At 49.6% G+C, this 27686-nt stretch overlaps 5 protein-coding genes and 1 non-coding gene across 6 annotated transcripts; 3 read left to right on the top strand and 3 right to left on the bottom strand.

The window, feature by feature from the left end:
* Positions 1-433: 433 nt before the first annotated feature.
* On the top strand, positions 434-3403 carry BO87DRAFT_329432 (C6 transcription factor). Its single transcript, XM_025620260.1, has 3 exons — positions 434-650; positions 730-1915; positions 1970-3403. Exons 1-3 carry the CDS (start codon positions 587-589, stop codon positions 3120-3122), a joined length of 2403 nt encoding a protein of 800 aa, XP_025482050.1. The 5' UTR covers positions 434-586; the 3' UTR covers positions 3123-3403.
* A 598-nt stretch (positions 3404-4001) lies between these two features.
* Positions 4002-5758, bottom strand: BO87DRAFT_225692 (nuclear transcription factor Y subunit beta). The gene is made up of 4 exons (XM_025618719.1): positions 5242-5758; positions 4753-4863; positions 4560-4687; positions 4002-4463 (listed from the first exon to the last, which is right to left on the bottom strand). The coding sequence occupies exons 1-4, from the start codon at positions 5399-5401 to the stop codon at positions 4206-4208; spliced, it is 657 nt and encodes a 218-aa protein (XP_025482049.1). The 5' UTR covers positions 5402-5758; the 3' UTR covers positions 4002-4205.
* A 2637-nt stretch (positions 5759-8395) lies between these two features.
* On the bottom strand, positions 8396-11675 carry BO87DRAFT_353731 (AP-1 complex subunit gamma). The gene is made up of 5 exons (XM_025621252.1): positions 11511-11675; positions 11277-11400; positions 11026-11214; positions 8861-10973; positions 8396-8805 (listed from the first exon to the last, which is right to left on the bottom strand). The coding sequence occupies exons 1-5, from the start codon at positions 11518-11520 to the stop codon at positions 8710-8712; spliced, it is 2532 nt and encodes an 843-aa protein (XP_025482048.1). The 5' UTR covers positions 11521-11675; the 3' UTR covers positions 8396-8709.
* A 310-nt stretch (positions 11676-11985) lies between these two features.
* On the bottom strand, positions 11986-12057 carry BO87DRAFT_t106. Its single transcript has one exon. It is a non-coding gene; the product is annotated as a tRNA-Met (tRNA).
* A 9186-nt stretch (positions 12058-21243) lies between these two features.
* Positions 21244-24333, top strand: BO87DRAFT_225578 (uncharacterized protein). Its single transcript, XM_025618718.1, has one exon. It carries the CDS (start codon positions 21535-21537, stop codon positions 23935-23937), a length of 2403 nt encoding a protein of 800 aa, XP_025482047.1. The 5' UTR covers positions 21244-21534; the 3' UTR covers positions 23938-24333.
* A 1024-nt stretch (positions 24334-25357) lies between these two features.
* Positions 25358-26134, top strand: BO87DRAFT_374249 (thioredoxin family protein). The gene is made up of 2 exons (XM_025622744.1): positions 25358-25412; positions 25542-26134. The coding sequence occupies exons 1-2, from the start codon at positions 25384-25386 to the stop codon at positions 25840-25842; spliced, it is 330 nt and encodes a 109-aa protein (XP_025482046.1). The 5' UTR covers positions 25358-25383; the 3' UTR covers positions 25843-26134.
* The last annotated feature ends 1552 nt before the right edge of the window (positions 26135-27686 follow it).

The raw sequence follows: 27686 nt of genomic DNA, 5'->3' as shown, positions 1-27686 counted from the left end.
AGTGAGAGAGAAGGAATGGACGATAGGCGGACTGATAACGGAGCTGACGCCAGGAGTGGATCCCATGGTGGATAAGCGCACGGAGGAAGACACCGGCTGTCACACAGATGCAGGGCAGGATAATGGGAGGGGTCCTGGGCGTGGGTAGTAAACTAGGTATGCTCTAAACTAACCATGGGCAGGATGGTAGCATTCAAACGGCGGGCAATGACAGGCTTCCAGAAGACGAGGAGAAAAAGCATCGAAGGTCTGACTAAATTCAAGGGAATCGATCAACACCCCGCCACGTGACTCCCCCAGACCCGCCCTGAATGGGCCCCACCCGATTGCCCGTTATCGACCAATCACAACCATGCCGAGCAAAGCAATTCGAGTTTCCCGCCTTTTCTCCTCTTCATGTCTGCCATTTCTCCTCCTCCTTCTCTCTCTTCTTCTTTCCGCCTGCTTCATTCTCCTCTCCAATCCTTCTGTTCGTGGGTAAATCATGTCCTGATCTGACCTTATGCTCTATCCCTCAGATCTCTCGGATAAGGGATGACGAATTAGCGAGTCTCCGGACCCTTGGAACAGTGTCGATGTTTCGGCAATGACCTCCGCAGCGCACAGCAGCCATCCACCCGCCGGGAATGGGGTGACTAAGCGCAAGTCAGGTACGCTCTGCAATGTCATCAAGGACTCTTGCATATATCTGCTATTCCTCTCATGGTTCTAATGAAAGTTCCCATCTAGGCTCCGCGGCCTGCGTCCACTGCCATCGGCGCAAAGTCCGATGCGATGCCCGCATCGTTGGCCTCCCATGCTCCAATTGCCGTTCCGCGGGAAAGACGGATTGTCGGATTCATGAAAAGAAGAAGCGTCTGGCTGTGCGATCAATCCTCGACCCTGTTCCAATCCGCTGTCGACCACCTCCTGCTTCTTCTGAGCCTACACACAGACACTTTTTGCCCCTCACGGCTACAACCCCGCCTGACGCTTTCACCACCACCTTCCGCAGCGTCCAACCGGAAGTGACAACGCCTGTCGCACCCCCCACCTCAAGCCTACATAACCTTCATCAAACGCTTAATCATAATGTTAATCACCACCCTCCCCATAATGGCACCGGGTCAGCTTCAGAATCTCCGACATATAACCGTCCTCCGGGCCCGGATGTCTCGGCCGAATCAGACTCGCATGCAGACTTAGAGAAACGACTAGTGAAGCTGATCGATGAGGAAGAATCGGGCAGTCGGGAAATTCGTCGGGGTGTACGAGCTATATATGTGGGCCATGAGCTGTCGAACATGTCTTTCTTGATCCGTCAGCAACGTGACAAGGATGACGATGTATATCACTTTGCAGGCAATGAGATTCCGCGACGACAGTTAAGGACCGGACATGATCAGCTCCTCATGGATGCTCTCACTTTGCCCGAACCGGCCCTAGCAGATGAGCTAGTGCAAGCTTACTTCGACCACGTCAACCCGGGGTATCCTATCATCGACGAGGACCTGTTCATGGCGCAGTATCGCAATCGAGACCCCGCTGATCCTCCTCCAATTCTGCTGCTACAAGCCATCCTGCTGGTGGGAGCCCACGTCACGCGTCCCAAAGCAGAACGCGATGCCCTGAAGGACATTTTCTTCCGTCGTGCCAAGTGGCTGTTTGATTCTCGTATTGAGCGTAATCGCGATATCCTGGTGCAAGCTGCCCTCCTCTTGACTTGGCACTCAGATGGTGCCGATGATGATGTCGCAGCGAATGCGCACTACTGGGTGGGCGTAGCTGCCAGAATTGCCACTGGCCTTGGAATGCATCGAAATCCTATTTCCAGCCGGTTTGTCTCCCGTGATCGCCGAATGTGGAGGAGGCTATGGTACATCATAGTGCAATTCGACGTTATGGTATCACTTTCCTATGGTCGACCGCAGGCAATGTAAGCAGATACCCCCTCCTCTCCTTTCCAATTGGTTGCTGACTTTATACACAGCAATCTCGAAGACTCTGATGTGTCTCCATTGACAATCTCCGACTTTGAAGGCTGCGGACCTCGTGTTCAATCCGACTATGTGATCCATTTCTCCGAACTCTCAGTGATGATCTCGTACATCGTTCGAAGCCGCTTCGGACTACGAGTGAGTCCAGAGCGCCGCAAAGCCGTCCTCCTCGAAGCCGACGAAGCCCTTGCCAATTGGTCTCTGAAGCTGCCCGATAAACTACGTCTCCGAGCATCCGACATGGACCCCTGGTCCGCCATGCTCCATCTCACCTACAACAACTTCCTGATCCTCCTCCACCGCCCACACCCCCGAGCATCCGCCTACTCAGACGACTACGGGCCACACGATGCCGAAATTTGCAGTGCAGCCGCAGGGGTCATCACCTCCATCTTCGAAGAACTCCGATTAAACGACCGCCTCAAGTTCCTGTGGTACTCCGGCGTCCACACCCTCTTCACAGCCATGATCCAAGTCCGCGTCGAACTCCGCTTCTCCAACCCCGTCCTAGCAATTAACGCTCTCCGCCGCTTCGACTCAGCCTCCTACTCCCTTCGCGAACTAGCAAGCTACTGGTTCCACGCCAACACCATCCTTCGCCTCTTCGAAGACTCCAGACGCCTCCAAGAAGACCTCCGAATGGCCACCAGCGAACGACCACCCCGCCGCTTCAGCAACCCTCAAGACCAACTCAAAACCACCCTACAATCCAGTACTTCCACATCCACCTCCGCACCGACAACAATGCAAACAACACGAACCCCCAACCCAAACCCCACAGACCGCCCCCTTCCCTTCGAAGTCCCCACGCCAGACTCATCCACGAACCACCTCCCAACAAGCCCACACCACAACCACCCTCAACCTCAGCCCCAACAACAACCTCACCATCATCATCTAGACGCCTGGATCCCCCCACCCCCACCCTCCGCCACCATGACCCCCGTCGTCGACGCCATCGACGCCGACGCACCCCGCGAATCGCTCGACTGGCGCCAACTCTTCTCCTTCACGGATCTGGACCAACCCGTGCTACCAATGGCCATGGAAGGACTACCCGAGTTAGAGGATGAGTGGCGTCAGATCTACTGGCAGGAGACTCCGATGTCGGATCTTCTGTTAGATGGAGGGTGGATGCATGGATAAATATCTCGTACCCCAGGTGTCTGGATTTGTGGTTGTTTTCCTGTTGATTTAGCGAGTCGTGATATCTTTTTTCTTGGTTTGGTTAGATTTGCATTCTATTCCTATGATGATGACCATGATGATGACATCTCGTTTTTGTTTCTTTCTATCGATCGTCCCGTTGTTTATATGATGGAAAGCTAGCCCGTTCTTCTCTTGAACACGTACGTAATTAGGAGGATTCAGGTTGCACCGCGCAAGCCGTTCATGAACTATTTCCCGTCGTACAGAATTTATCTAGCGGTAACCATAAGACTTGGCTTCTACTGTACGGTTTGAAATGCAACCACGTGATTTTTATTGGCTGTCAGGGACAGTGAAGTCCAATCCGTGTTCTATTTGTGAGGTTCCTGTTGTCTTCTTCTTCTTCCTCCTTCTGAACAGTATCCCATACTCTGCAATAAATAATGACAAAGACACACATACACACGCAAATAATAGATACTCAACTCAGACAATAATTACATGTAACTGGCCCCCTAGCAATCGGGTGTGGGTACCCCCTTTTTCTCTGGTCAACCATAACGCGCAGATGAATATTGTACTCGTAAGCATGAAAATATATGGGCAATTTCTCTCTCTTTTGGTTGGCTTGATGTTGAGAAGGTGGTTGCTTTGGTTTTATGGAGGTGACTGAGAACGCCAAGTGGGCCTGGCAGGGTCGGCTAGTGCTCCAGCCGGTTGTAGAAGAGAAGATGAAGAATCAGAAGCAAAATAAAACCAAATCATGGGGGAAAAACTATCTCTCGGCTCCGTTGTTTCTGTCGTATTGCTTGATTCGTGTTCGTTCCGTTAATATCCCGTAAGTAACCCATTGTATCGTACCGCGTAATTAGGATCGCTGTACAGGGAGTAACATCCGGAAACGTTCGTCGCTTGGGCCTGTGATCCCAGCCGCCTTTCATGCTGGAGACGAGGGGCATCCAGCCTCTGCAGGGGTGAAGGAGGCTGATGTTCGAGTCTCTGCTTGTCCGATTCCGAAGAAGACCCTTGTTGCGGGATAGTCGTCAAGTCCAGCGGATGGTTCTCCCGCACAGTAGCATACTAATAAGATTCACCGGTGGTGCCGTTGTGCGGCTGGCCGACCATCGGGGGGTAGCCATAGGCGGAAGTGTCCTGCTCAGACGGGTCCAAGCTTTGGTTCATGATATTGTTGGCGCTATCAGCAGCATCAGGAAACCCTGCACCAGGTCCCATTGGACGGCCACCAGGACCGGCAGGCCCGGGGGCCCCTACGGGCGCGCCAGCACCATATCCACTGCTTGTTGGCCGGTTCTGGTGCTCGCCTCTTGCGGATTGGGTCTAGAGGAATAATTAGCGTCCGTATACGTCATGAAACTCAATGTCGCCTGTTACGAGGGAAGGCAACATGAATGGGGACGGTTGCACAGGTCTCACCTCGCGATACTTGGACAGGTAAATCTTAAGGGCCTCTGCATAGTTTTCAAACCCGAGGGAGGTCATGGCGAATAGAATGTCCTCCCCGTTGACGGTCTTGCGCTTTTCCTGCTGGCATTTCTCGGAGGCTACGGACAAATGGGTAAGACTCCGTCAGTGAATGAGCTTGTAGAGCAGGTGTGGTCGCACCAACCTTCGCTAGTGATGAATGAGATAAACTCGCTCACACATTCTTGCATACACTCCTTGGCCTCCTTTGCGATTTTGGCATTTTCAGGCAAAGCCAGCTTCATGATACGGGCCACTTAATTTGCAACATTAGTATCCTGACCTGGTATCAACTGTGATATATGCGGGGGTCGCAGGCATGAATGAAAGTGATCAGGCGTCTTTTACTTCCAGACATTAGGAGGGTAGGCGGGCTTATATGATGGGGAATGCGCGAACAACCAAGAGACAAATGAGGGAAGAGCACGGAAAGGCGTTATCCAAGCCATGAAAACTCAAGTCACAAAACATACAAAAGGACTGGCGGTTAGGACCAAATAAAAGGCAACGGGGGTGTGCGGTTGAGGGGGGTGGGTGAACCATCATAGTAGGGCAAGAGGCGGTTGACCAGCAGATAAACGAAAGGTACGCGCAAATCAGGAAAAAGAGAAAGCTGCAAGGGAACGCAACTAACCATTTGCAATTGGCAGCCATCTATCCTGCTCCTTTACCTCGAACTCTCCCTGACCCTGCGCCTGAGTGTCTTGTTGGTCCTTATCCATTTGTTCCTGGTCTTCACCCGATTGAACTTCGGGTTCCACCTCCGGTTCCTTCGAGGGAGAGGTCGACGACATGATTTTTAGCTGTTCTGAGAACGTGCAGAGATACTGGATTTAGAACGGGGGCTTGTCTCTAACTGCTCTGTTGGCAAACCACGTCAGAGCTGCGTGCAGCACGCGGTGGATTCTCGAACTCGCGCGCTATGATACAGCCGCGCCAAGGACAACGAGGGTGCGTCTGGCTGGGCAGCGATTCGCTTCACGACAGCCTGAACGGGGAAAGACGGGCGTAGTTGCGCGTGTGGGGGATTGGCAATGCTTCTGCGATAGTCCTGCTTTAGCGTCGTGAGCAAGGACCGGCGGGATCTATTATTCGACGAGGAGGGTGGAGGGAGGGGGGTGGGTTGTGTGTTTGGTCGCAGCAGGCGTTTCTGTTTGTTATTGTTTTCTAAGGTACTTTAAATCTGTCTTGCCTGTCTGTCTTTTTGGGATTCCAAGCGCGTTTTCTTTTTCGTATTTCTTTTTTCTTTCTTTTTTGATTTAATTTCTTTCTTCTTCTAAATGGAAAGATCTGATTTGATTAGCCAGAGTAAAGATGGATACAGCACCAGAAACCTGGAAACTCTTTTTTTTTTTTTGGCAAAGCCCCTGTGGCTCAGTGTGGAGGGAGGTTTAGAGGGCAGCGCGCGCGCGACTGCAGGAGTGGTCACGTCAGCAAGCCATGCGCACTTGACAGTTTCCAGCAGCCGGAAGATCTGAGAACAAGTCGGGGCGGGATGTGACGCGGGTAATGCAACACGGAAGTAACCGTGGGTCAGACTGGCAGTGTGGCACGTTGCGCAGCTGGGAAAAGCAGCAAAACCAACAATTAAAGAGGGAGCAACCGACCAGGCGATTGGATCAAATTCCGGTGGCCCACGACGCTGGGGGATGGATGGGGCGTGTAGAGTTAATGGCTTACCGTCCAGTAGAGAGCAGGCAAATGGTCGTAGGGCAGGTATTACTGGGGACGGCCGCGATGCGCGCAGCAATCAATTGGCGAACCAGAAGTCCCTGGCAAGACGAGCAACGATCACTGGTTGTTGCGAGAAAGTCCCCCGACACCAATGAGATCGGACGGAGATCTAGATATAAACGGTGGTTTTCCAACGGAGGGGACTCGATGGATGAAATTGATGATGATGCTAGATTTAATGGAATCGCGATTGATGAGCGTTGAATGCTTGCTCACTCTCAAGAGATAGATGAGAAAGAGAGAGAAGAGGGAAGAGAGAGAGAGAGAGAGAGAGAGCGCGAGAGAGTGAGAGACCGAAAGGACGAGGAAACGCGCGACGCTGCTGATGGCCTCAGGACTCTATTACGCTCCCCTTACGCGGTATCCTTGTGTATTGGTCTGTTTTCGGAAAGGTGCAGACCCTCAATTGCAGGTGAGGGGAGATGAGGGGTGTCACAATACAGTATTACACGTGATGTCGGCCTGACATCGTCATCATCAAGTTTGCCAGAGATGAACCATGCGATCGACAATTGGGATACATCTTCTCGGGTCACTCTGTCGCGAATATATTACGGAGCATCTGCAGTATAGTAAGTTTCAGATTTGGCTATCTCCGAGCTCATCCGTCTCGAGCGCAAGCTTTCCCCATAATCGAGGCTATGGCCCCCGTTGATCTGTATCCTGCATCTCTCTGGTCTGACATCCCATGAGCTTGCACTATGGGCAAATTTCTGGCCGATCTAGCGTCCACATCTTGAGCAGACTGAAATAAGAGGCGTTGCTACCCTGGCTGAGACTGCATGGTCAAATGTACCGAGTTCATGCATGGATGTAGAATCCTGGCTAAAGTGTGGACCGGATAGCAGGTGTCATATCAGGCACCAATGTATAAATGGATCCTTCAATCTTATACCCAAATCGTCAAACAAAGCAGTCAAGGATGACCGCATGGAAGCTACTGATAAACAAGTAGTAGTAGCCACTGTCCACACCACCATCTTGAGGATTCCTCTCTTCAAGTGTGAAACAGCCTACTTTATGGTTGCCATCAGGCGAGACTACTAAGTGGAACCTCTGCAGCCCAACGCTCGAAGATGGTGGGGATAAGGGACAAAGGCATCCATCCACCAAGTGCTTCATTTACCTTATCATTAAGTTCGCAGATTCATACCCAACAGTCACCACCATCACTACTTGTTGATTTATAAAGGTTACAAGGAGGGTAGGATCTTAGCCCAGGACTCAGGAGCCATGACCTCCAAGAATCACATCACAATCACTTATCTACATACAAAGCGGCCTGAGGCTATCATGAAGCAGCCAGTAAGAGAGGCCATCGGCGTCCTTGTGCCTGGACAATGTGACCAGTAGAGTAGATCAAACTTGGGCGAAGCAAGCAGCCTTAAATCCGGTCGGCTGCAGCTTAGACGCCTTGTCCCACTGAAGCCAACTCATCCGAGCCACATCCCTCCCCTTCGACGCATAAGCGCCTCGAGCGAATTGGTCAATATACGCGCCCTAGAAAAACCCACCGGGAAGCCAAACCTGAGTCAAATAGAGGAGACATCGTTGAAGAAGATGATAAAGGAAGGCCTCGAGACCATGCAAGAATGAAGATCACTACTAATAGCTATCCTTTAAATCAACCTTTAACTTCCTTACCAGCATCATCAAACAAAAGCTTAATGTCTCACTTCTCGCAGTTCAGACTGATGAAATCTTCCTTGACCCGGCACTGCTCATTAGGCACGAGTGCATCGGAGGCCGCAGCTGTCTCTGGTAGAACGCCGGTCCCTGTCGATTTGCCTCCTTCTGTTATCGATGACGTGTGGAACTTCTAATCCTTTGTCTCACCCGGTTTTGGGTAGTCATAGTCACAATCATGGTGGTTTGGGGATTGCAAAGCATCACTGAAGCGCAAACAAACGACCGTGCCATCACCGAACACTTGTTGTTAACGCCGCAGTCGCAAATCTCCTAACTCCGAGATATAGTATACTAATCACTACAGTAGAAGTCCGTGGTAAAGTGAAGAGGAACATTTTCATTTTAGACCCCACATATGGGGAAACCGGCCACTCCTAGGCCGCCTCAGCAACATACCAAGCATTTACATAGAAGGCAAAGGGAACACATGACAGCGAAGGGAAGAGATGATGAAAATGGAGAGCTAGAAACGGACCGGGTATGTATGAACATGCATGTATGTAATGTGAGGAACTATGAATGGTCAAGTAGGTAGTCTTCTCCCAAGGGTTGGCTTGCTTGCTTCCATCCTCCCTCCTGATACAATAATTGGGTTGATAAAGTAAGATTAGATGGGCGGTCTAAAAGGTTCTTGTAAGGTGAATATAAGGGTTTATGAAAGAACGGCCCTGGTGACCGTTCACGGCTCGGTCCAGTCCACCTGGTCTGTTACAGGATCGGAACCGTCCTTGGCATACGTGATACGGAGACGAAGGCGGAGCTTAGGTGGGAGGGCCTGGAAGAACATTAGTTAAAGGCAATCAAAAAGGTCATGGTTGGTTTTAGCTTACCCCAGTGAGTGCTGCAACTTTGAGCATCTGGATACCTTCGTCACCAGCATCGAGATCAGCCTTGTTGATGGCGCTGAGCTGTAGCTTCTGACTCTTGGGCACGGCTGCTTGCAATCCAACATTGGAGAAGTGGCCAAAGCTTGAAGTGTTGCGGAAACGAGCCTGAATCTGCGCACTCCCACCGCTGCCACGTTGGACCTGGAGGGCAAGGGAGAGGTCGTTCTTGTTGAAGGCCGTGTGAGCAGGAGCCGCCGAAGGGGCAGGAGCGGGTGTGGGCGAGGCAGAAGATCCCAGGCCTGCTAGGAGATCCAGAGAAGATGCAGGCTCGGCAGGTTTGGGAGACGGCGTGCTTCCGTTCGTGTTGAACAGGTCCATGATAGCGCTGGTATTGGCAGATCCTGCAGGCTTCTGTGCGGGTTGGGGAGAAGGTGAGGATAAGCTGGAGTCGCCGCCGAGGATATCGGCAAGGAGATCAGCCGTATTCTGGGAACCGTTGGTAGTTGGGCTGGTCGGTGGGGCGTCGCCGCCCATGAGGTCCAGAAGCATGTCCTGCTCGGCCTGTTTAGCAGGCTTCTTGGATTTATCTTTCAAAATCTTGCTCTGGCGCTTCTTGGTCGGTGCACCCAACACTCTTTGTTCTTCACGGATCTCAGGCGGGGGCATGCGTTCGAGAACTCCACGACGAATCTGGTCGTAGCCGAACAGGTTGACATACTCGACAGCCCGCTGTTGAATCTCAACACTCAGATCGGCAGTCCGACTGCTGAGGAAGCGACGGAGCCGCTCAACTTGTGCTGCATCGGACATGCGCACGGTGAGCTTCATAGAGGCCGTAGTGATGTACTCCACCACTGTTTGCGTGGCGTATGTGCTATTGAGTATGTTGGTTAATAGGTCAACAATGTCGCTCTCCCTGACCTCTTTGACCAGCTCCTCTTCCTCATATTGACCGCCACGGAGAAGGTTGTCACCGTACTCGCCAATGACCCAGGTAGCCGCAAGGGTAAGGCCTTCTTGCGAGATGTCTTCTTTCAGCGAGAGATAAAGCTTCTGCACAGAGTAGGTCTGCAGCTCTGGTGTGGTGGCGATGAGGCGAACAAAAGACGAGAGGATCTGCTCCTTAACATAGGCACCGGCAAGCTTGAGTACACGGAGAATCGTATCAACATGCCAGCGTTTGTTGGGGGCATATCGGTCAGCAGCGATACCAATTTGAGTAGTCATGGCTGGCTTGAACTCGTTGTCGGCAACTTCCAGGAAGGCGAGCAGCTCGCGAACGAGAACGCGCACGTTACTCTCATTGATCAGCATGAAACTGAGATCAAGGGCACGCCTTCTGATACTGATGTCCGGGTCGCGGAGACACTCCAGGATGGTGTTGCGGTGCCGCTGAACGGCGTTGGGCTCAATTGCAACAACTTTGTTCAGCGTGTTAAGAGCAACGTAACGAATATTGTTGTCCTTGTTGGTCAGGAACTTTCCAAGAATGTTAACACCCAGCACCCTCAGTCCAGAATCCGCTTCGATATCGAGGATTGTCAGGACAGCCTCGTAGAGAATAGCGTTACCGACGTTCTTCGTCGAATCAGTGTTGGTGGCCACCTGGGCCAGAATGTCGTTGATCATTTCGCTGGTCGCCGCATCCCCTCTTCCTAGTACTCTGAGAAGGCGCAGGATCTTCACTTGGAGGAAGGGATCGGTGATACCGGAGACGTCATGTTCTGGGGCGTATCCCGAGGTGGTCAACCCCTTAAGGGAGCGCACAAGACCACCAGCCAACGGCCGGAACATCTCGATCACACCCTCCTGTCCTTCTTCCGCCTCCTCGGCTTCACACATGTCAATCGCAAGTGTTAAACCGCACAGCAGAACACCGTGGTTCCTGTCCGACAGAAGGGTCTTTGCCTTTTCCAGGAAATGCTCCTGCAGGTCGGGAACCTTGCGACATACACGCATGGCACACAGTGCCGCCTTCCTCCGAATATAAGGGTTTGCAGTAGACATTAGGTTTTCGACTTCGGGGAAAAGGTCTCGGGACATTTCGACGGAGGCGATATTGCCCAGGGCGCAGAGGGCCAAGCCGACGATGTATTGGTTGGAGTGGTTAAGGTCACTGCAAGATATCAGCCAGGAGAATCTACGCCGATCTTGCATACGAAACTCACTTCTTCAATGAGTTCGTTACCAGCGTCAAAACTTCTTGGTTCTCATCCAGTAACAGCATCGTTCCCAAGTATCCCAGACGCTTGTCGGCGAAACGGTGGGAGGCCAGTAGCTTCAGACATTCGATTTGACCAAAGTGTGTCCGTTCACCGAGTGTGAATAAATAGAGAAGCTTGGCCACATTGTTTCTCCTGCGCAAAGAAGTGAGCGGCGGGTTCGAGGGGTTGTAGAGGTTGGCGGTGCTAATGCTAACCGGATGCCCGAATCATGGCTCTCTTCCCTGAAAGACGCACGGATGGCCGCACTCTCCTTTTGAATGACTGCTCGTTCATCGGCGATTGTTTTGGCAGACCGCACATTTCGGATAAACTGCTTGACTATATATGGTAGGCGGGAGAGGGGGCGACAGTTAGCGATCGAATTCCGGGGACAGGGGCATGGGAGCAGTATAGCAATGTGGGGGAGGGTTCAACACAAGGACACCTACGGGATGCCATGGCGGCCACAAGGACCCCCGGATGGGGAGGTGAAGAGAAGGGAGAGGATCGACGTAAAGGGGAGGGTCGGAGAAAAAGAACGGATGCGAAGAGACCAGTCTGCGCAATCCGGAGGTCGGTGATATGGAGGAAATAATAATGACGGTGTCAGGGAGTAATGGTCGGATGCAGCAGCAGCAACGCAGCCGTCGAGAGCCTCGCCCGTCCTTTGCGAGTTGGCCGGCTTGGCATCCCTCAAGGGCGGCCGGCGCATCACGTGCTGGAACAGTGAGCTTAATCACGGAGAGTAAAGCTAGCAACGAGCAAGTCTATCATGAACCACTTTCGAGCTTTGGAAAGCTGGTATAAAATTTCTTTGCGGGTGTCAGAATGTACTTAAACTGGGAATCAAACAATCAAAATAATAAAGATCATCAAAACTCAGGAAGAGTAATGAGGGGGAAAAAAATATAAATAGAAATCAGATAGCATGTCCTGGTTTCGATCCAGGGACCTCCGGGTTATGAGCCCGGCGCTCTTCCCCTGAGCTAACATGCTTGGGTTGTTATAATGCCCAGCTAGTTTTAGTGCTATATACCAAGCCTAGTCTCGGTTACTTCTTGAGGATCTCAATGAAAATGTCAATCAAATGGAAGGACCTATATATATTGTGCGACACAATATGAACACATCAAGTCTGGTCAGATTACTGCCCACTAATAACTTCCTGATATGCATAAATTGAAGGTATATAGGAAGATTGCTACATTAGAACACAGTAGTAGTTATATATTCCTCTCTTAGGCCTAGTACTACTACCAAACACTACAGCTTCTCGAAGGAGCTCACAGAGCACAAGATATCTTACTGGACAGGAACATCAAGTGATACATCGATAGAGGCAGGGCCTTTTACTTCCCATCTACCTGGCGGTGTAAGCCAAACTATGAACCTGATACGTTTATCCGGTCATATAGTACTGAACCTGGCGGTGAGATGCAACTAACCGAGCCCGATAGTATATCTTTGTCATGGCCCACAGCACTGACAACCCAACAGATCAACATCATGATCATCGAACTCCAACTTTCGTTACCATCGCAAAGGAAATTACGGAACATACCATGTCAACTATTTTTGTCCTTCATTGAACCATGGATCTCAGCAGCTTCAGTATGAGTGTAATAATTCTGGACAGTGAAGAATAGCAAGCAACTAACGGACAAACATTCAGCCAAGCCGTCCTCACTGGAGCTCTTCCACGTCAGCCGATGGATCCCTGTAAGCTTATCATTTAACGATACCATCGGATACGAACGGATTCCGGAGAGACGAATCAGCCGGCTGTAAGACATGCAATCAATCAATCGATCGTTATGATCTTTCAGGCTCTCTCCATGCTCATAACATAGTTACTAGGGGATCATACCATCACGAACTTCCCCAGGAACAAACGAGAGCAAATACTGATAATCGAACACTTCTAGAAGCAAAACAATCGATCGCGAAGTACCACATCTGTCACCTATAGGTGGAGTAAATAATCGATTAAAAAACACGTGCATTTTTTTTTTTTTCTCGCAGAACACCGGTCCCAACACTGGATCATCCACCACGCTGCTTCACTACTGGCTCTCAGTCCGGGTCGGCAAACCATGGATCAAGTCCCTCTTTCATTCCCGCAAGCCCCTCCGAGGGACCCAGAATAATCACTGAGTAGTCAGTAGACACTAGACAGACTAAGTAACCATGCTGCCTGTGCCCGCGCAAGTGAAAGTTCCCATTTCCCAATGTAGCTTGTTAGTCTCACACTTCGAACAACTTGACTAACTAACCTACTGACTGTCTCCTCCGTATTACTGATGATCGTAAACTGACATATGTCCTCTTTATTGCCGTTTTGCGTCTTCGTACATGATACGTATCTAGCAACCTACCGATTAGGAACTTAACGCCAGTCCAAAACAAATAATCCTCGGATTTGCCAAACTGTTCTTCAACTACAACCCTTGTTTAAATTAGCAATATACAAGACACAGATCCATACCTGCATAACCGCAACAAACCGATCGATCACCCACCACTCATCACCCATTCATTCATTCAATCATCGAACGAACCAAACCTAACCAATCAACCCCGCCTTCACAATCTTCGTTGCCTGTCTACTACCTGTTCCATCTCTCGGCCTAAATCCGCATCAAGACCCCGGAAACACCATACACACGCAGCCAGCCCCAGCGGCACCACCAGCCAACAGCCAGCCAGCCAGCCAGCCAGGCTATACCCTAAGATCTATTATTGCCCAAACCAAAAACCAGGCAGATAAAAAAAAAGAACATTTGTCTATTTGATCTATCCATCTATCCATCTATCCACCTATCTAGTGGCGTACAGGGGGGTGTGTGTGTGTGACTGTGTATGTCAGTGGCTGCCCATCAAATAAACCCCCCCAAAAAACAGGCCCACGGACCACATCCATTCCATTAGTCTCGCCGCCGCGTGCAAGCACGCATACCCTGCACCCGGTGCGGAAAGAAGAAAAAAAGAAAGAGAAGAAATGAGCACAGAGTCAATGACAACCTCACTCCGACGCCGCCACGCAGACCAAGAAGAGGATGTGGATGTGTGTTGTAATCCTGAACCTTACAACAAACGACGAGCGTCGTCTTTCTTCGGCCATGTAACTGGCTACACTACGAACAATAATAACAATACTACTAAACAGACAGCGGAGAAAAGCCGCGATGAGTCCTGGTCGTTAAAGAAGTTTCTGAGGAGACATGTTAGTTCTCGTCGATATCGGGTTCTGGAACGTGAGCCGAATCGGTTGAGGAAGAGGTTTACTCAGTAGTGATTTTGTATTGATTGGAAATGAGACGAAATGAAGATATGGGAATGGGGTGTGGATGTATTTATTTATTTGTCGACATGTTACTTTGGATATGGGGTTGATTGTTGTTCTGGTGGTTTATTATTGTGATGATGCCTGTCGTTATTATCATTGTTATTGGTACTGGGGGTTTCATAGTATATTTTTTTGCTATACTTCGATTGCTCAGATCGATGGCTAGAACCATCGTTATTCCCTCCTATGCTTACTAGTACTACTACTGGTGTTGTACTACCATTCATTCCCACGGATTCCGCTCAAAGCCCAACCGCGGAATGGTTGGTGGGTATTACTATCTATTATCGGCACCCGCAGGAAATTTCCTCCCACGTTATTTTGTTTCTTTTATTGGACTACTATCTATCATGTACGCTTATCAGTGGGCGGGTGTCTCTTCCTGGTTCAAATGTCACGATTATCTTCCTCTCCTGTCCCAAGGATCATTGGAATGAACGGATGGGTCAGGACGACGGAGTTATTATTATTTTTTTTCTCTCTTAAATTGCATTTTTTTTTCTCCATCCTTCCCTAGACATCATTTACTTTACCCAATTCCATCCAAACCTGTACCATGGCTCCTCAAATTTTTATTTTTATCTCGGATCTTGGCGTTGGTACTAACCAAATATCCCCATCGCACCATATCTCCCAAATGAACTGCCTGAACTCCGGTGTTATCCCGACGACAGATATTGATTGATATTATATTGGGCGCAGGAAGCCGTCGGACATGGGCAATGGGACCAAGATTTTGTGGAGTCAGTCAGTCCCCCTCCCAACAACGTGGCGCGCACGTCCGTTAGAGACTAAACGGGTCTGGTTGAATCTAGACTTCTTTTCATGTCTCACATTGTCCGTAGTTCGGTGGACTTGGGTTGGGAGCTTTAGTGTGGAAACGATGACCGAGCTCGAATCGAGTCCAAGACCATCATCCCATTCATCTCGATGCGTTTTCGGTGATGCCACATGTAATGTAGGTATTTGCCTGCTTAGGTGTGTGTTTTGGGGGTGGATAGGTATCGAAGTGAGCATGCGAACCACGCAGCAAAGAATCATGAAATTATAGTAGTAGTATAAAGTTGGTGGTGTGGTTAGATATCGTAGAAAAGCACTTATGCATGCATGCACGCACACAGAGATTGTAAGTTCTGTCTGCCTGCCGGCCTGCCTGCCAGCTCAATCCGACGTGGTGCCTTACAACACCTCCCGGGCTTCACGTTAGCTCCGTGCCAAGGGAACCAAAACAAGATTTTTCTTCTTTCTTTCTTTCAACGTTCGTTGGAAGTGGAGTGGACTGGCTGAATCGCTGGCAGTTGAGTTTAATGCTTGGACGTTATAGCATGTATGTATAGATGTGTGTGTATGTATGTAGATGCAAATGTCTGGTTGCCTTGACAGTCGGATATGTCATATCGGGTGTCTGTGATCTGGTTGATGTTAGCGATGTGCGTTTTAAGAATGTAGTAGTTGCATCTGGTTGCTGGCCTTGTGGTTTGGGCGCCTCGGGCTGGTGGTCTACATACTGCACTGGTCGGAACATTGGAGTGTGTTGCAGTCTTCCATGGTTTGGTCATGGCTTTGTTGTTGAGTCGGTGGTGAATTCCGCGGCATTCCGATTGTGCATATGTTGGATCGAGTGGATGTGTTTTCTTATATGGATGGTGTTGATTGATGCTGCAATTGAAGTATTATTTGTTCGATTCTATATATAAATATCGAATCGACAGCATAGTGCAGTTGACGGAGGTCTGTTCGGGGAAACCACATTAGTGATATTAGCTATTATAGGAAGGATCTAGGACATGTAATGTTCTTGTGTGAAAAGACTAGTTAGACACCATATAGATGGTGTGAACTGGCATAATGAGATATTGGGTAGAAGTCTCCTGGGAGTAGTAGGTGTTATTACGCCGGTGTGTTGAGTTGTATAGACTGTCGCCAGGGCAATCCAACAGCAGCATATGCTTCTGCATATGTAGGATGTATATACTTCAGAAAAGAGTAGAAGAATTTGCGACGCAAGGATGAAGTACTAGTATTACTATTCTGTATGGAGTGCAGAGTGCATGGACGTATTGAATGCAGTGCCCATCCACACTGCAGCACAGCGTACTGGAATGGACATTTATATTGCAGCGCATTGCTGCATGGTTCTCCTCACTCATACTTATCATTAAATATACTCCGTTGCCTATGACACTTCAGCAGCTCTGCAAAATACTCTGTAGCCCAGCAGGTAACACAAAATGCGAAGGGTAACGCACCCGGCTATCCTAATAAGTTGGGGAGTCAGGTACCAAAAATGGTTGGATACACAACGGCTTCTTAATGTTAGGAAGACCCACACCCTCTCATAGATGGGAAATTAATCCGCCTATCAACAAGGGCGTTTACACCGAGACTGTTCGGTGATAATTTACTAGTGACTGAATACTGATTACAAAAACCCACAATATGGATGCTCCATATGGCCGATGGAGCATGACATGCATAGGTAGCGGAGCGCGCACGAGTAGTTATCTGTCTATCTAGAACGAGGGGGACGCCGGGACTAGACAAAACATACTACTGATACCAAGAAAACTCTGGGCGTCCTGTGCGTTTAATTAGAGCTGCCCTAAAACCATGGTACTGGAGAGTTGGCTACCTTTCCCTGCCTACCCGAATGCTGTACACAGAGTTAAGCCACGCTGAACTCTCCGAGTGAAACCCCATTAACAGGGGTTGACGGCCACCTGCTCTCGCCTCAGTACATGCAAGGCAGGAAAAGCTAGCCGCTGCTTTGTGTGCTCCGGCGGATGTTAGTCAGACGGAATGTCTCACTCTCCCATCTCGTGCCTCTCATTACACTGAGATCTAGCCGGGTCTTCAAGTAATCAGGAACATTGGTCCACTGATTTGCGCTGGATGACCCTTCAAACCTATGGGTATATCGCGAGGGGGTGATGGTCCGAACTAAATGGACGAAGTCACGAAGTAGACAAACTGACAAGCTTGAGACTAGTAGGAGCGTATCGGTAACTAGTAGTCCGATGATGCGCCGGGCCAGCAGATGTCATGACAATCACAGGCTCTAAGCACGAGATAGGTAACGATGAGAGAGATCGTTAACGTTTACCTAAATCGGGAGCTTGACAGGATGCCAGCAACATTGTGTAGTCACTAGACAGTATTAAGGTCAGTATTAAGGTCAGTAGTAAAATTGCGCGACTACTCTGCGCTCTTCCAGCTCTAATGCAGCACGCGCGTAAGTGGGCTCGCATGGGCCTGGCTTTGGCATTTCGGGTCGAGTACGAACCAACTGAAGACTCGAGTGGGCTAGACACCAACTCGCTTGTTCTCAATTGTTTTGTAGGGACTAGGGAGAGTCGGGCCCGCCTAAGCAATCTGCAAGGACCAAAGTAAACAACAGGAGATTATTTCCGTTGCCGGGGTTCGGCATAGTGATGACTCAGGTCACTCAATCTCGGGAGAGTCGAACCGCTCCCAGTCTGATCGCAGCTGACTAGAGTGAGCCACTGACGCAGGTCGATACTGTCCAGGCCTGCGACTTTCTCATTTCGAACATACGACCGGATCAAAACCAAGGTGATCGACGGACATCGCACTGAATCTGATGTTTTGGAGTTCTCAACCTTTGGACCCTAAGGTTTTTTAGTCGGAAAAAAGAGGCCCCACTGTAATTGCGAGCAGCAGCTCCCTAACTGACAATGGAGATTCGACCGTTACGGGTTACGGGCGGTTTACGTTATTGTGATGGGTGCTGCACGCTTTGGCCAATGCATACTCGACCTGTCAATGGCTGTCAAAATTGTCAATTTATTAGCTTGTGGCCAGCGGAAATTGGATGGGCTGGGAGCGGGAAGTTTAACATGAACTCCCATCGTGGTACTCCATCCACCCCTGTTTGATGTGGGCGGTACCTGACTAAACGGTGTCAGAGTGGTTTTCAGGTGATGGAAGAGTGCAGAATAGTGAAAACTCAGCCATGTCCGACCGATGGAGATAAGTAGTATCAAGTGAGTAAGACACTGCTGGGTAGGATTACTTCATACGATCAACCAGCAGAGATACCTATCGGATATCAGTGGTCAAGTACCAATCCCTAGCCCGCCAGACTAGGAACGAACACAACCCACCCACCAAACTTCTATACTGCATCTCTGCTGGTCTGGATCTTTGATCGTATCGGCTGGTAAAATTGTCATCGGCTCTAACAAACTCGGTTGAAGCCAAGCTAAGATTTTCGCATCGCGGTTATGGCTCCTGTGGACGGTGTCTCCCCACCCCAAGAAGCCCGTTGGACCGTCATCTCGCCCCTTCTAAGCATTCCTCATGTCGCGAGGATGGGGCCTAACTGCTTAGCTAAGGCTGGGGCGCGGAACATGAAATGGTTTCATTGTGCTTACTGTATTTTGTAAGTGTGATCGCTTAGATACTGCGAAGCCACCAAGTAGGCATGGGGAGTAATCATGCATGGCTCTCAGTATTCCAGGGTACTTTGTGAATGAGGAGCGGTTATTGCCGTCGGTAAGATGAGCGGGGGTATTGGGCGTGCATCCGGCTCCTGTAGGTAGGTCTGAAAAAGTCTTGCACGGTACTTTCCGCGGTGGTGACCACATCTACAGGTCATGTCGAGCTCATTGAATATATGTCATAGTAGGCGCGCGCCCTCGATAACTAAGAGGAGACTTCCTTGGCATCGGCCGAAAAGGCTAAGGAGCAGCTGCCTACACATTCTCAGAGAAGCTTCCTTTCTCTTATCACGATAAACTCAATTCCGATCAGGTTGCATAGATCTCGTCTGTGAGTGTAGTTGGAAGAGTATAGTAAGCTTTAGCATGACATCATTGGCTATAAAATCCGTCTTAATTAGCAGATCTCACGAAGTTAAGTAAAGAATGATCTCAGAGAACAACAGTATCTGGCTAGGTATGTTCTAGGAGATAATATGATCTTCAAGGGAGAAAACGCCTTGCCTCCTGCCCCGAAAGGCTCCACTCCCCGGGAGGAGCTGAGGCTGTATCGATTGGCGCCTTGTTTTGAGGTGGTACTGACGGAGCTCGCACATACCGAGTGTGTTGTAAAGTGGGCTGCGTTGTGCAGTAACAATATCCGGATAAATTACTAGCTGCTGTGGTTTAGTGGGTTTCTAAGTATGGAGTGTGGAGTACGGCAGATACCATGGGTCATTCACTGGCTAGGCAGTCCCTAAGGCAGGTACCAATGAAGTTGCCCCTAGTTTCTGGTAACAATAATCGGATTGGGTTGCAATCTGGCAGTTTAGGTGCCACTAGTGGTCTTTTCTCCACATTTGGAAGAAATTTTTTTCGACAATTGATTTTTGTGTCTTCCGTGGTTCATTTTCTCCTTACCATTCAGGTTATGATCTCTCTCCTGGGTTAGCACTAGCTAGATACGTACCAAAATAAGGACCACATAGAAAGAGAGCCAACGGATTACCGTTGGAGAGTTAAGAGGCGGCATCTGCAGGTATGTGCTGGACATTATCTCCTCTTAATGACCCTAAAATGGGTCGGATCTTTATCCACTAGTATTACTAGACGAAGGAACATCTGGGTGGGTAAGGGAAAAGAAAGGGGAGGAGAGGGGAGGGGGTGGTCAATTAGAAAGAACGGGTTGATGCATATAATCCATCACCTGAACAGCAGCGTAAAGAGAGGGAGAGAGGGAGAGAGGAGAAAGAGAGAGCGAGAGCTGTATGTATGGAGGAGGTAAGTAAGTCGGTAATGAACTAATTTCCTTCTGTTAATGACCATAATAAAAAAACTCATAATAACAATAATAATAATGATTATAATAATAATAATAAATTGATCCATGATAATAATCAGAAAAAAATAATTCAATGAAGAAAACAAAAAAAAAAATCAAGCGTCCCGGTGGTGGATTATTTGGGACTGGTTCCAAGTGGTTCTGCTGTGACGGCCGGCCCCGGGGAGGGTCGACGGTGTGTAACCACTAACCAACCGAGAAGATCCCCTGGTTCAGAAACGGGCGGGTTTGTTTGTGTCTCGGCCCTCTCAGTCCCTCGCTCTCGACTTGGGACCGTTTTGTGTAGGTACTTACTAGGTAAAGTAGTCATAGTAAGTTGGTACTAGTCGGTAAACTAGGAGGTAGGCAGAATAGCTTTGGCTTTGCTTTGCTTTGCTTCTCTTCTGGCTGTCAAGTAGGAAAATCCACTGCGAAAGATAGGCAGCTTGTCGCTCCTCGTTGGGCTCATCACCTGGTACTTGCTTGCTTTGCTTACCCTTCTTTGCTCGTCTCGTTTCGCTCGTTACTTACCATCTTTCTACATCTTCGTCGTCTTGTCTCCCTTTCTCCTCTTCTCCCTCTTTCCCCTCCTTTCTTCATCTTCCTCGCTTTCTCATCTCATCGGGGTCTCTCTCTCGCTTTTCCTCTTCTCCCCTCCTCCCCTCCCCTTTCCCCTCTTTTCCACTCCTTTCTGTTTCTCTTCTCCTTTCTAAACTCCTTGTTTTGTTTGTGACCGGAAAACGAGATTTCCACCCCTCTGTATCTCTGATTTTCCGCCACCCCATGTGGCGTGGCTTCAGGTCTCACTATTGCTACTAAACCGAATTCCCACTACTTTTCCTGACTACGATTACCCGTTCGTTCTAAACCAATAGTCACCTGCTACGACCCCTTCTGATCCTCGCCCCGGTCTCCATACCTACACTACTCAGGTAGCCAATTACCAGCGCCTTGATCATCCTTGCACTTACTACTTTCACTGCCTACTCACTCACTCACACACACACACACACACACACACACACTCTACTTACTACTTACACCAACCCACACGCTCCGCTGCACCCTAGTCCCTTCCCACCGCTTTGCATGTCTCGGTTCGCCTCCATCTCCAGACAAACTGCTACCTCGGATTGTTCCTCCTCTTCTTTTCTTCTGTCACCCTGTTTGTCTGGTGCTTTGTTTATTTCAGGCTGTTCCCCGTGCCTTGCTATCTGCTCTAGATTCGCCTGCTGGTCGCGTGTCTAATCCTTCTCCCCCTCGGTCCTTCCTGATGAGTCCAGTCACCCGGTCCAACGTCACCTCCGATAGTTTCAGTGTCCACGTTTGACTGATCAGACGGGACGAGGTATCATCAACCAGACGCCATGGCGATATGGCCGTTTGGTCGTAAGAACAAGCGGCATACAATCCAACTGGATGCACCTGCTGTGGCGGATGTCCAGTCGTCGCAAGAGCCTCGCCACAGCTTCGATGACGGCAAGCTCGGCAGACTGTCCCGCAAGCACTCCAAACGTCAGAAGAACAGACACGCCCAGCCTGTTGAAGTCGTCCCGAGCTTTTTGCACGATGCTTCTCATCCGACGTCTTCCCCTGTCGTCCAGTACCCTCCACCTACGTCACACAGTGAGCAGCCGACCCCGATCAAAGAAAACCGGGCCCCGGTCTCCCGAGCTGGTCAGCATTCCGACGCCTACACTACTTACTCCACCATGAGCCACGAACAACCCTCTTTGTCTCGCTCTGCATCGTTGTTGAAATCCAAGCGTAACGAAAATGGTCCGGCAGTGTTAAAGAAGAAGCTGAGTAAGCGCAAGGCATACGAGATTGCCAGGGAACGGGAAATACGGATGCTGGCTTCTGCTCCCATCGATATTCCTCGCCGTCACTCTCCGCTACCCGCGGAGCGGTTTTCCATTGAGACACGCCGGGCTAATGGGGCCCAGAGTCGACGCTCCGACCGGCATTGTTCTGATACCAGCCTTTCTATGCGTGACTCCGCTGCATCCTCACTCTCGGATATTTTCGAGTCCTATACGTTCAAGGTTAACACCTTTGCTGCATGGACGCCTCGTCCGGTCATACGCTATGTGGAAACTCCTCGGGTGCCGACAGCTAAGAGTCAAAGACCGTCTGAGCCTTCAATTCGGAAGGATAAGACCCCTGCTTATGCCACACACAACGAGCACTCGCGTTCTAAGAAGAGAGTAGACAAGCTAGCCGACGACCTGGATGCCGCTGCCCTAAGGGAATTGCTCGAAAGGGACCGTCGGCGCAGGGAGAGGAAGCAACTTGAAGATCAAGCCAGACTCCACCGGAAGTTAGAACGCGCTGCGGAACAACAACGGCAAGCAGAAGCAGAAGCAGAAGCAGAAGCCGATGCCGTTCCCCAAGAACCATCCAGCGAGGCTGAAGACACATCTTTAGCTCGACGTGGTCGGCCGGGCGCGGAGAGCTGGGCTGTCTCTGATCGGTCAAAAGAATATGCCCCTCGGACAAATGAAACCAATGCCTTCCTGGGCGGTAATACTCCTGGATCTTGGCTGAGAGGTGCTTCCAAAGACACAGAGCGACGTGGCCACGAGTCCGTTGATAGTGTGCATGTCATTGGTAACATCGACGATAGTTCCATTCGGGAACCAAAGCTTGTGATGCGTCGCAGCTTTGCTCCCTCGCAAGACATGGGCATGTCCGGCAGCAGTCTGTCTCATTCGCCGTCGAGGCGTGAACTGTATAGCCCAACTTCTTCGCAACTCTATGGCATAGGCCGAGAATCCACATCCGATATTTCGCGAACAATTGACTCAGACCGGCGCTTGTCTGACCACGGTAGCGGACGTGTTAATACGCTTACTTCCATTTTCAGACGTGGTAGCTCGCGGCTTAAACGCAGCTATCGTGAACGTTTCCATGAACGCAGCCCTGAGCACTCGAATCCGTCTCATGAATCTTTCTTCAAGGTCCAGACGCAATCGTCTGGACCACCTCCTTCATTCGTTGCTGCTCCTCGGACATTCCTAGGGTCAGGTACCATCAAGCGGTCGCAGTCTAAGTTTACCGAACATTTCGGTGACGAGCCCCTTTCTCCACCTGACTCACGGCTTCAATCACCCGATATTCCAGAGGTGTTGGATGAGTTTGAGAGAGAGGACGAGATGTCAGATATCAACATGGGGACCCAGTATCCCATCCCCAGTTCTGGATCAGAACCACAGGACATCCCGAGAAATCCTCACCATTCTTGGACAGGCGAAAGCTGGGAAGGTGACCCGGATAATCTTCCTTTGTCCCAATCGTTAGCATCGATTGACTCCGAAGGGTCATGGATGTCGGGACAATTTCTACGCCGCATATCTCAGAAAAAGGCGAGCAATCCACTGCGCACCAGCCTCAGTTCATCGCGAAACATCATGGAAGAGGGCCGTGAGGGATCCTCCCATGGAGATGAGGCCCCAGTTAGCGAACCTCTTGTCAGATTTGGGACCAACCAGGAGGAGAGCCCCAAATCTGGTCCTGATGTAGCTGGTGCGTCACCTGACAAGGATGCGCCTATGGATAGCGTACCAGAGCAAGCCGAGGAGACCTGGCATGATCAAATCGCCCGGCGACCTGTACTTGTGACACCAGCAATCCGTCCAAAGTCCAACGAAGGACTCCTGAAGAATGTCCAGTCGTTCTGTGCCGAAGAAGAGTTCAGCCCCATCGAAGAGCATTCTGCCGAGTTTGAGCTCGAAACGTCCGACCATCACGCAAATGGGCGCCCAAATTGAGCCCGGTCGCCAGCGGACAACCTTGTGCGCAACGTTGCTTGGATCAACCAAGGTAGATCCTAGTGACGCCCTTGCTACCATGAGGAATAATTGCGCGTGTTGAGATTATTCTGATGTCAACATGGTGCATTTATCTAATATTTCGCGTATATACCCCAGTCGCTCGTTAAAACCTTTCCTATGTCGCTCCTTTTCCTTCCAGATCCCCCCCTCACCTTCCCCTCCCACTTCCCCGGCGGATTTCCTCAGGGTTCATGGCGCTGGATGTAGCCATGCTTATATTTCTCCAACGCTCTCACCGGGTCAAGCAAAGGTCTTGTCCGTGCTCTTGTCTTGTCGGTGGGCATTGTTAGTTCTCGAATTTGTTGATACCCCCACATCAGCGGAAGTTTGAATGAGTTTGCCCCGATCACTGTCTTGTGGTGATCGCGGGCACTTACGCGTTTTTGATAGACTCGAAGCATTCTCGTTCTTCAGTTCAATGCACATATTGTGACACAAGTTCTACCTGTTCACCTTTCCTTATTACGATTACCACCCGTGCTATTGTTTAATGTCTTGACTGTACTATATGCTCGAGTATTGCGGCTCGTTATCTTTCGAGAGATGGATGACATCATGGCCCGCTTGCCCATTGCCTGTAAATATCACCAGAGGGAATTTTCCCACGCCCTAGACAATAAACTACCCGACTTGATATGACCGACTCCTTAATCCTCTGCGCAACTGCACCCATGAACGATACTGCCATGTTATTCCGCACTCGGATCAGGTGATCGGAGAGACTCGCCGATGGCGGCTGTTGCTGCTGCTGCCTCAGGCCAACAGCGCCTGTCCAGACCGGTCGCGATTCATAAGCGACGGGAGCACGTCATTTGCCTTTGGTTTCTTCCTTCACCGTTTCGTGCATCTCCTTCCCCTTTCTCTTCCACCAACCAAGTTGCCCAACCGGCCCGTAATTTACTGTTGATTATATCATTCCATATATTGCCCTATTACTATTCAATTGCAGCCAGAATGTCTGCTGTTAGCCTGACAAATCAATCCCGCCTTCGTCTTGCACGAGGTGTCTCTTGGTAAGCCCAATACTACTGCCCAGAAGCGACCCTGGCCTTCGACTGTGACCGAGAGGCTTCGAGGCCCCGAGTGATTAGTCAGGCGGCGGTGCAACGTCACTGTTCGGGGGTGTGTGTCAGCCACTCAACTCTCCACTACAAATTCGATTTGTGCCCCTCCGTTGCTGGGCTGCCCCTCATTCGGAGCTAATCATCGTCTCAACCTTCCCATAGTTTTAAACCATCCACTCTGGCCTCCCGACGCCTTCTCTCTTCCTCCTCCGCTAGATTCTCTATCCAGTCTTCCACTAGAACCGCAGTAGCGCCCGCTTTCCTCCGTTCAACTCCGTTTATCCACAGCCGTCGCGCTTTCTCTCACACATCCTCCAACATGTCTCACAAGGTTGTCGACATCAAGTCGTATGTGCAATTCCTTCCTCTCCTGAACTCCATCATCTCGTGCACCTTCTGATAATGCCCGCCCTCTCTCTCCCCACACCTTACCCCTCCATCCTTTCTGAGACCTTACTAACTAAACTGTCTCTACAGTAAGGCAGAATTCAACGAGAAGGTCCTTGGCGAGTCCACCGGCCACGTCGTCGTTGACTGCTTCGCTACCTGGTGCGGTCCTTGCAAGGCCATCTCCCCCAAGGTCGAGCAGTTCAGCAACGAGTACCCCAACGCCAAGTTCTACAAGATCGACGTCGACGAACTGTCCGAGGTCGCTGCCGAGCTCGGTATCCGTGCCATGCCCACTTTCCTTCTCTTCAAGAACGGCCAGAAGTTCGACGACCTCACCGGTGCCAACCCCAAGGGTCTGGAGGAGAAGATCAAGGCTCTGCTTGCATAAATTCCCCGTTGATAGACGATAATGAGGGGATACCTTGATGGTTATGCTAGTTACAGATGAAATCTAATTGATGGGCTTCTTACCCCGCACACACACACTCAAGACGATCCATATGAGTCGATGGTGTTATTTGTTTTAGATGTAGTCATGACCGTTTATTCCTGGACCATAGTAGCAGTTGTATTAAGACCTTCATCACTATGCAGGTACTTGGGTTATTTGTTTTCGTTGATGGGCATCTCACGCTAATGTAAGATGACATCAGGCTTGCCTGACATATTACACTCTGGATAGACATCCCAGTAAACAAGTCCAACTCCGACGACTTAATCCCTGTATCTTGCCACTTATACTAGATCTACTGACGATGCATAACCTACACTACAATCGACGGACCCAGAAATATCCAGTCCGTCCTGCATATCCTAATTGATGTTAAACTAAATAACTACCTCAAGCAACCAGACAATGAGTAATAGCAACATATCGAAGAGATATCGTCTCCAAAGCAGATAGATGCCACTACATTGTTTTGTTCGAAGAGGATCACCAATAGTACACATTAACATTGCCCAGCTGCTGCATCTCCGTATATTGACCTACAGTATAGAACCATCTAGGCGCTAATTAGACTAGGCATAATGCAAGACTGTCATCTACTATCTTCTCCAAGTGTAGTAGTAAGACGTAGTATTCAAAGGAAATGAGCTTCGATACGATGCAAAGGAAATGCGTTGCTATCCACAACATAACCGAATATATTGATACGATACTATGCTTGCTGTAAACAAATGGAATTGATAGCATCACTACGAATTTCGATACTCGTGGATCTTCATATGATGGTAACTGGATGACGCACAATCTTATTAGATATCATTACCCCTGTGCAATACCATCTCATATTATAGCTTAAATGCGTATTCGGAGTAAGCCAGATTATCATCCTAAGTCTCCAAATTTCCTGGGAATCTACTAACAGTTGTGTTTACGGACATATGATAAGCTGAGTTATGAACAAATGCTTTGTCCAAACAGACCAGAGTTGGAGACAGCTTCACAATCCATCTGAACTTCGAGTAGGCGTCGCTTTCCCAAGGTAGAAAAATATATGCATATGTGAGAAAATAATCCTAGCAAAAGATTGGCAATTTTGTTGCTCAAGTACTTACTTACTGTCCGTGTAGCTCCGTAACTGTATTACCTCAAACTTAGGAAGCCAACCGGATGCTGCGTTAAGTACTAATTAGATTCTATATGATAAACAGTTAAATTGGATAGATACCTAACCGTATATATATATAGAGAGAGAGAGAGAGAGAGAGAGAGAGATAGAATACCCATTCGTCCAAATTGTGCCTTTAGTCTAGTTGGTACTACGTCGCAAATTGATAAGGACGCTTAGAATCTGTGCCAATGGGGCCGCAGGGTCTATAGCATTTCCCCTTCCTTGGATCCGTGCTGCTCACATAGAATCTTACGTCCTTTTAATCTTTGTCTCGAATATGAACAGAGGTATGAATGCTAGACCGAGAGGAGAAAACCTCCGAGATAGATAGTAACATGTCAGCATCGTAGCGCGGCGCATGGAGTAGACATTTTCTCCCCCGGGCGTAAGACTTGACAAAGAGGGGCATACGATCGAAGCTCAACCGGAAGTAATCAAAGTGACCACGGATTTCTAAACGAAGATACACTTTGTACTATGTTTCATCATCCGGGTGATTCACCCCCTCTAAGTTGCACAATTGTTATTACTCTGCCCGGCAAACGTATCTTACAGATTTCCGGACCTTACTGGTGGAGGAGATGGTCGCTAAGCCCTTCTCCATTGCTGTTCTTGG

Source organism: Aspergillus neoniger (assembly GCF_003184625.1).
Source record: "Aspergillus neoniger CBS 115656 unplaced genomic scaffold BO87scaffold_8, whole genome shotgun sequence".
Taxonomy (NCBI): Eukaryota; Fungi; Ascomycota; class Eurotiomycetes; order Eurotiales; family Aspergillaceae; genus Aspergillus; species Aspergillus neoniger.
The sequence above is the reverse complement of the archived record's forward strand: the minus strand, read 5'-3'. Positions and strand labels throughout refer to the sequence as shown.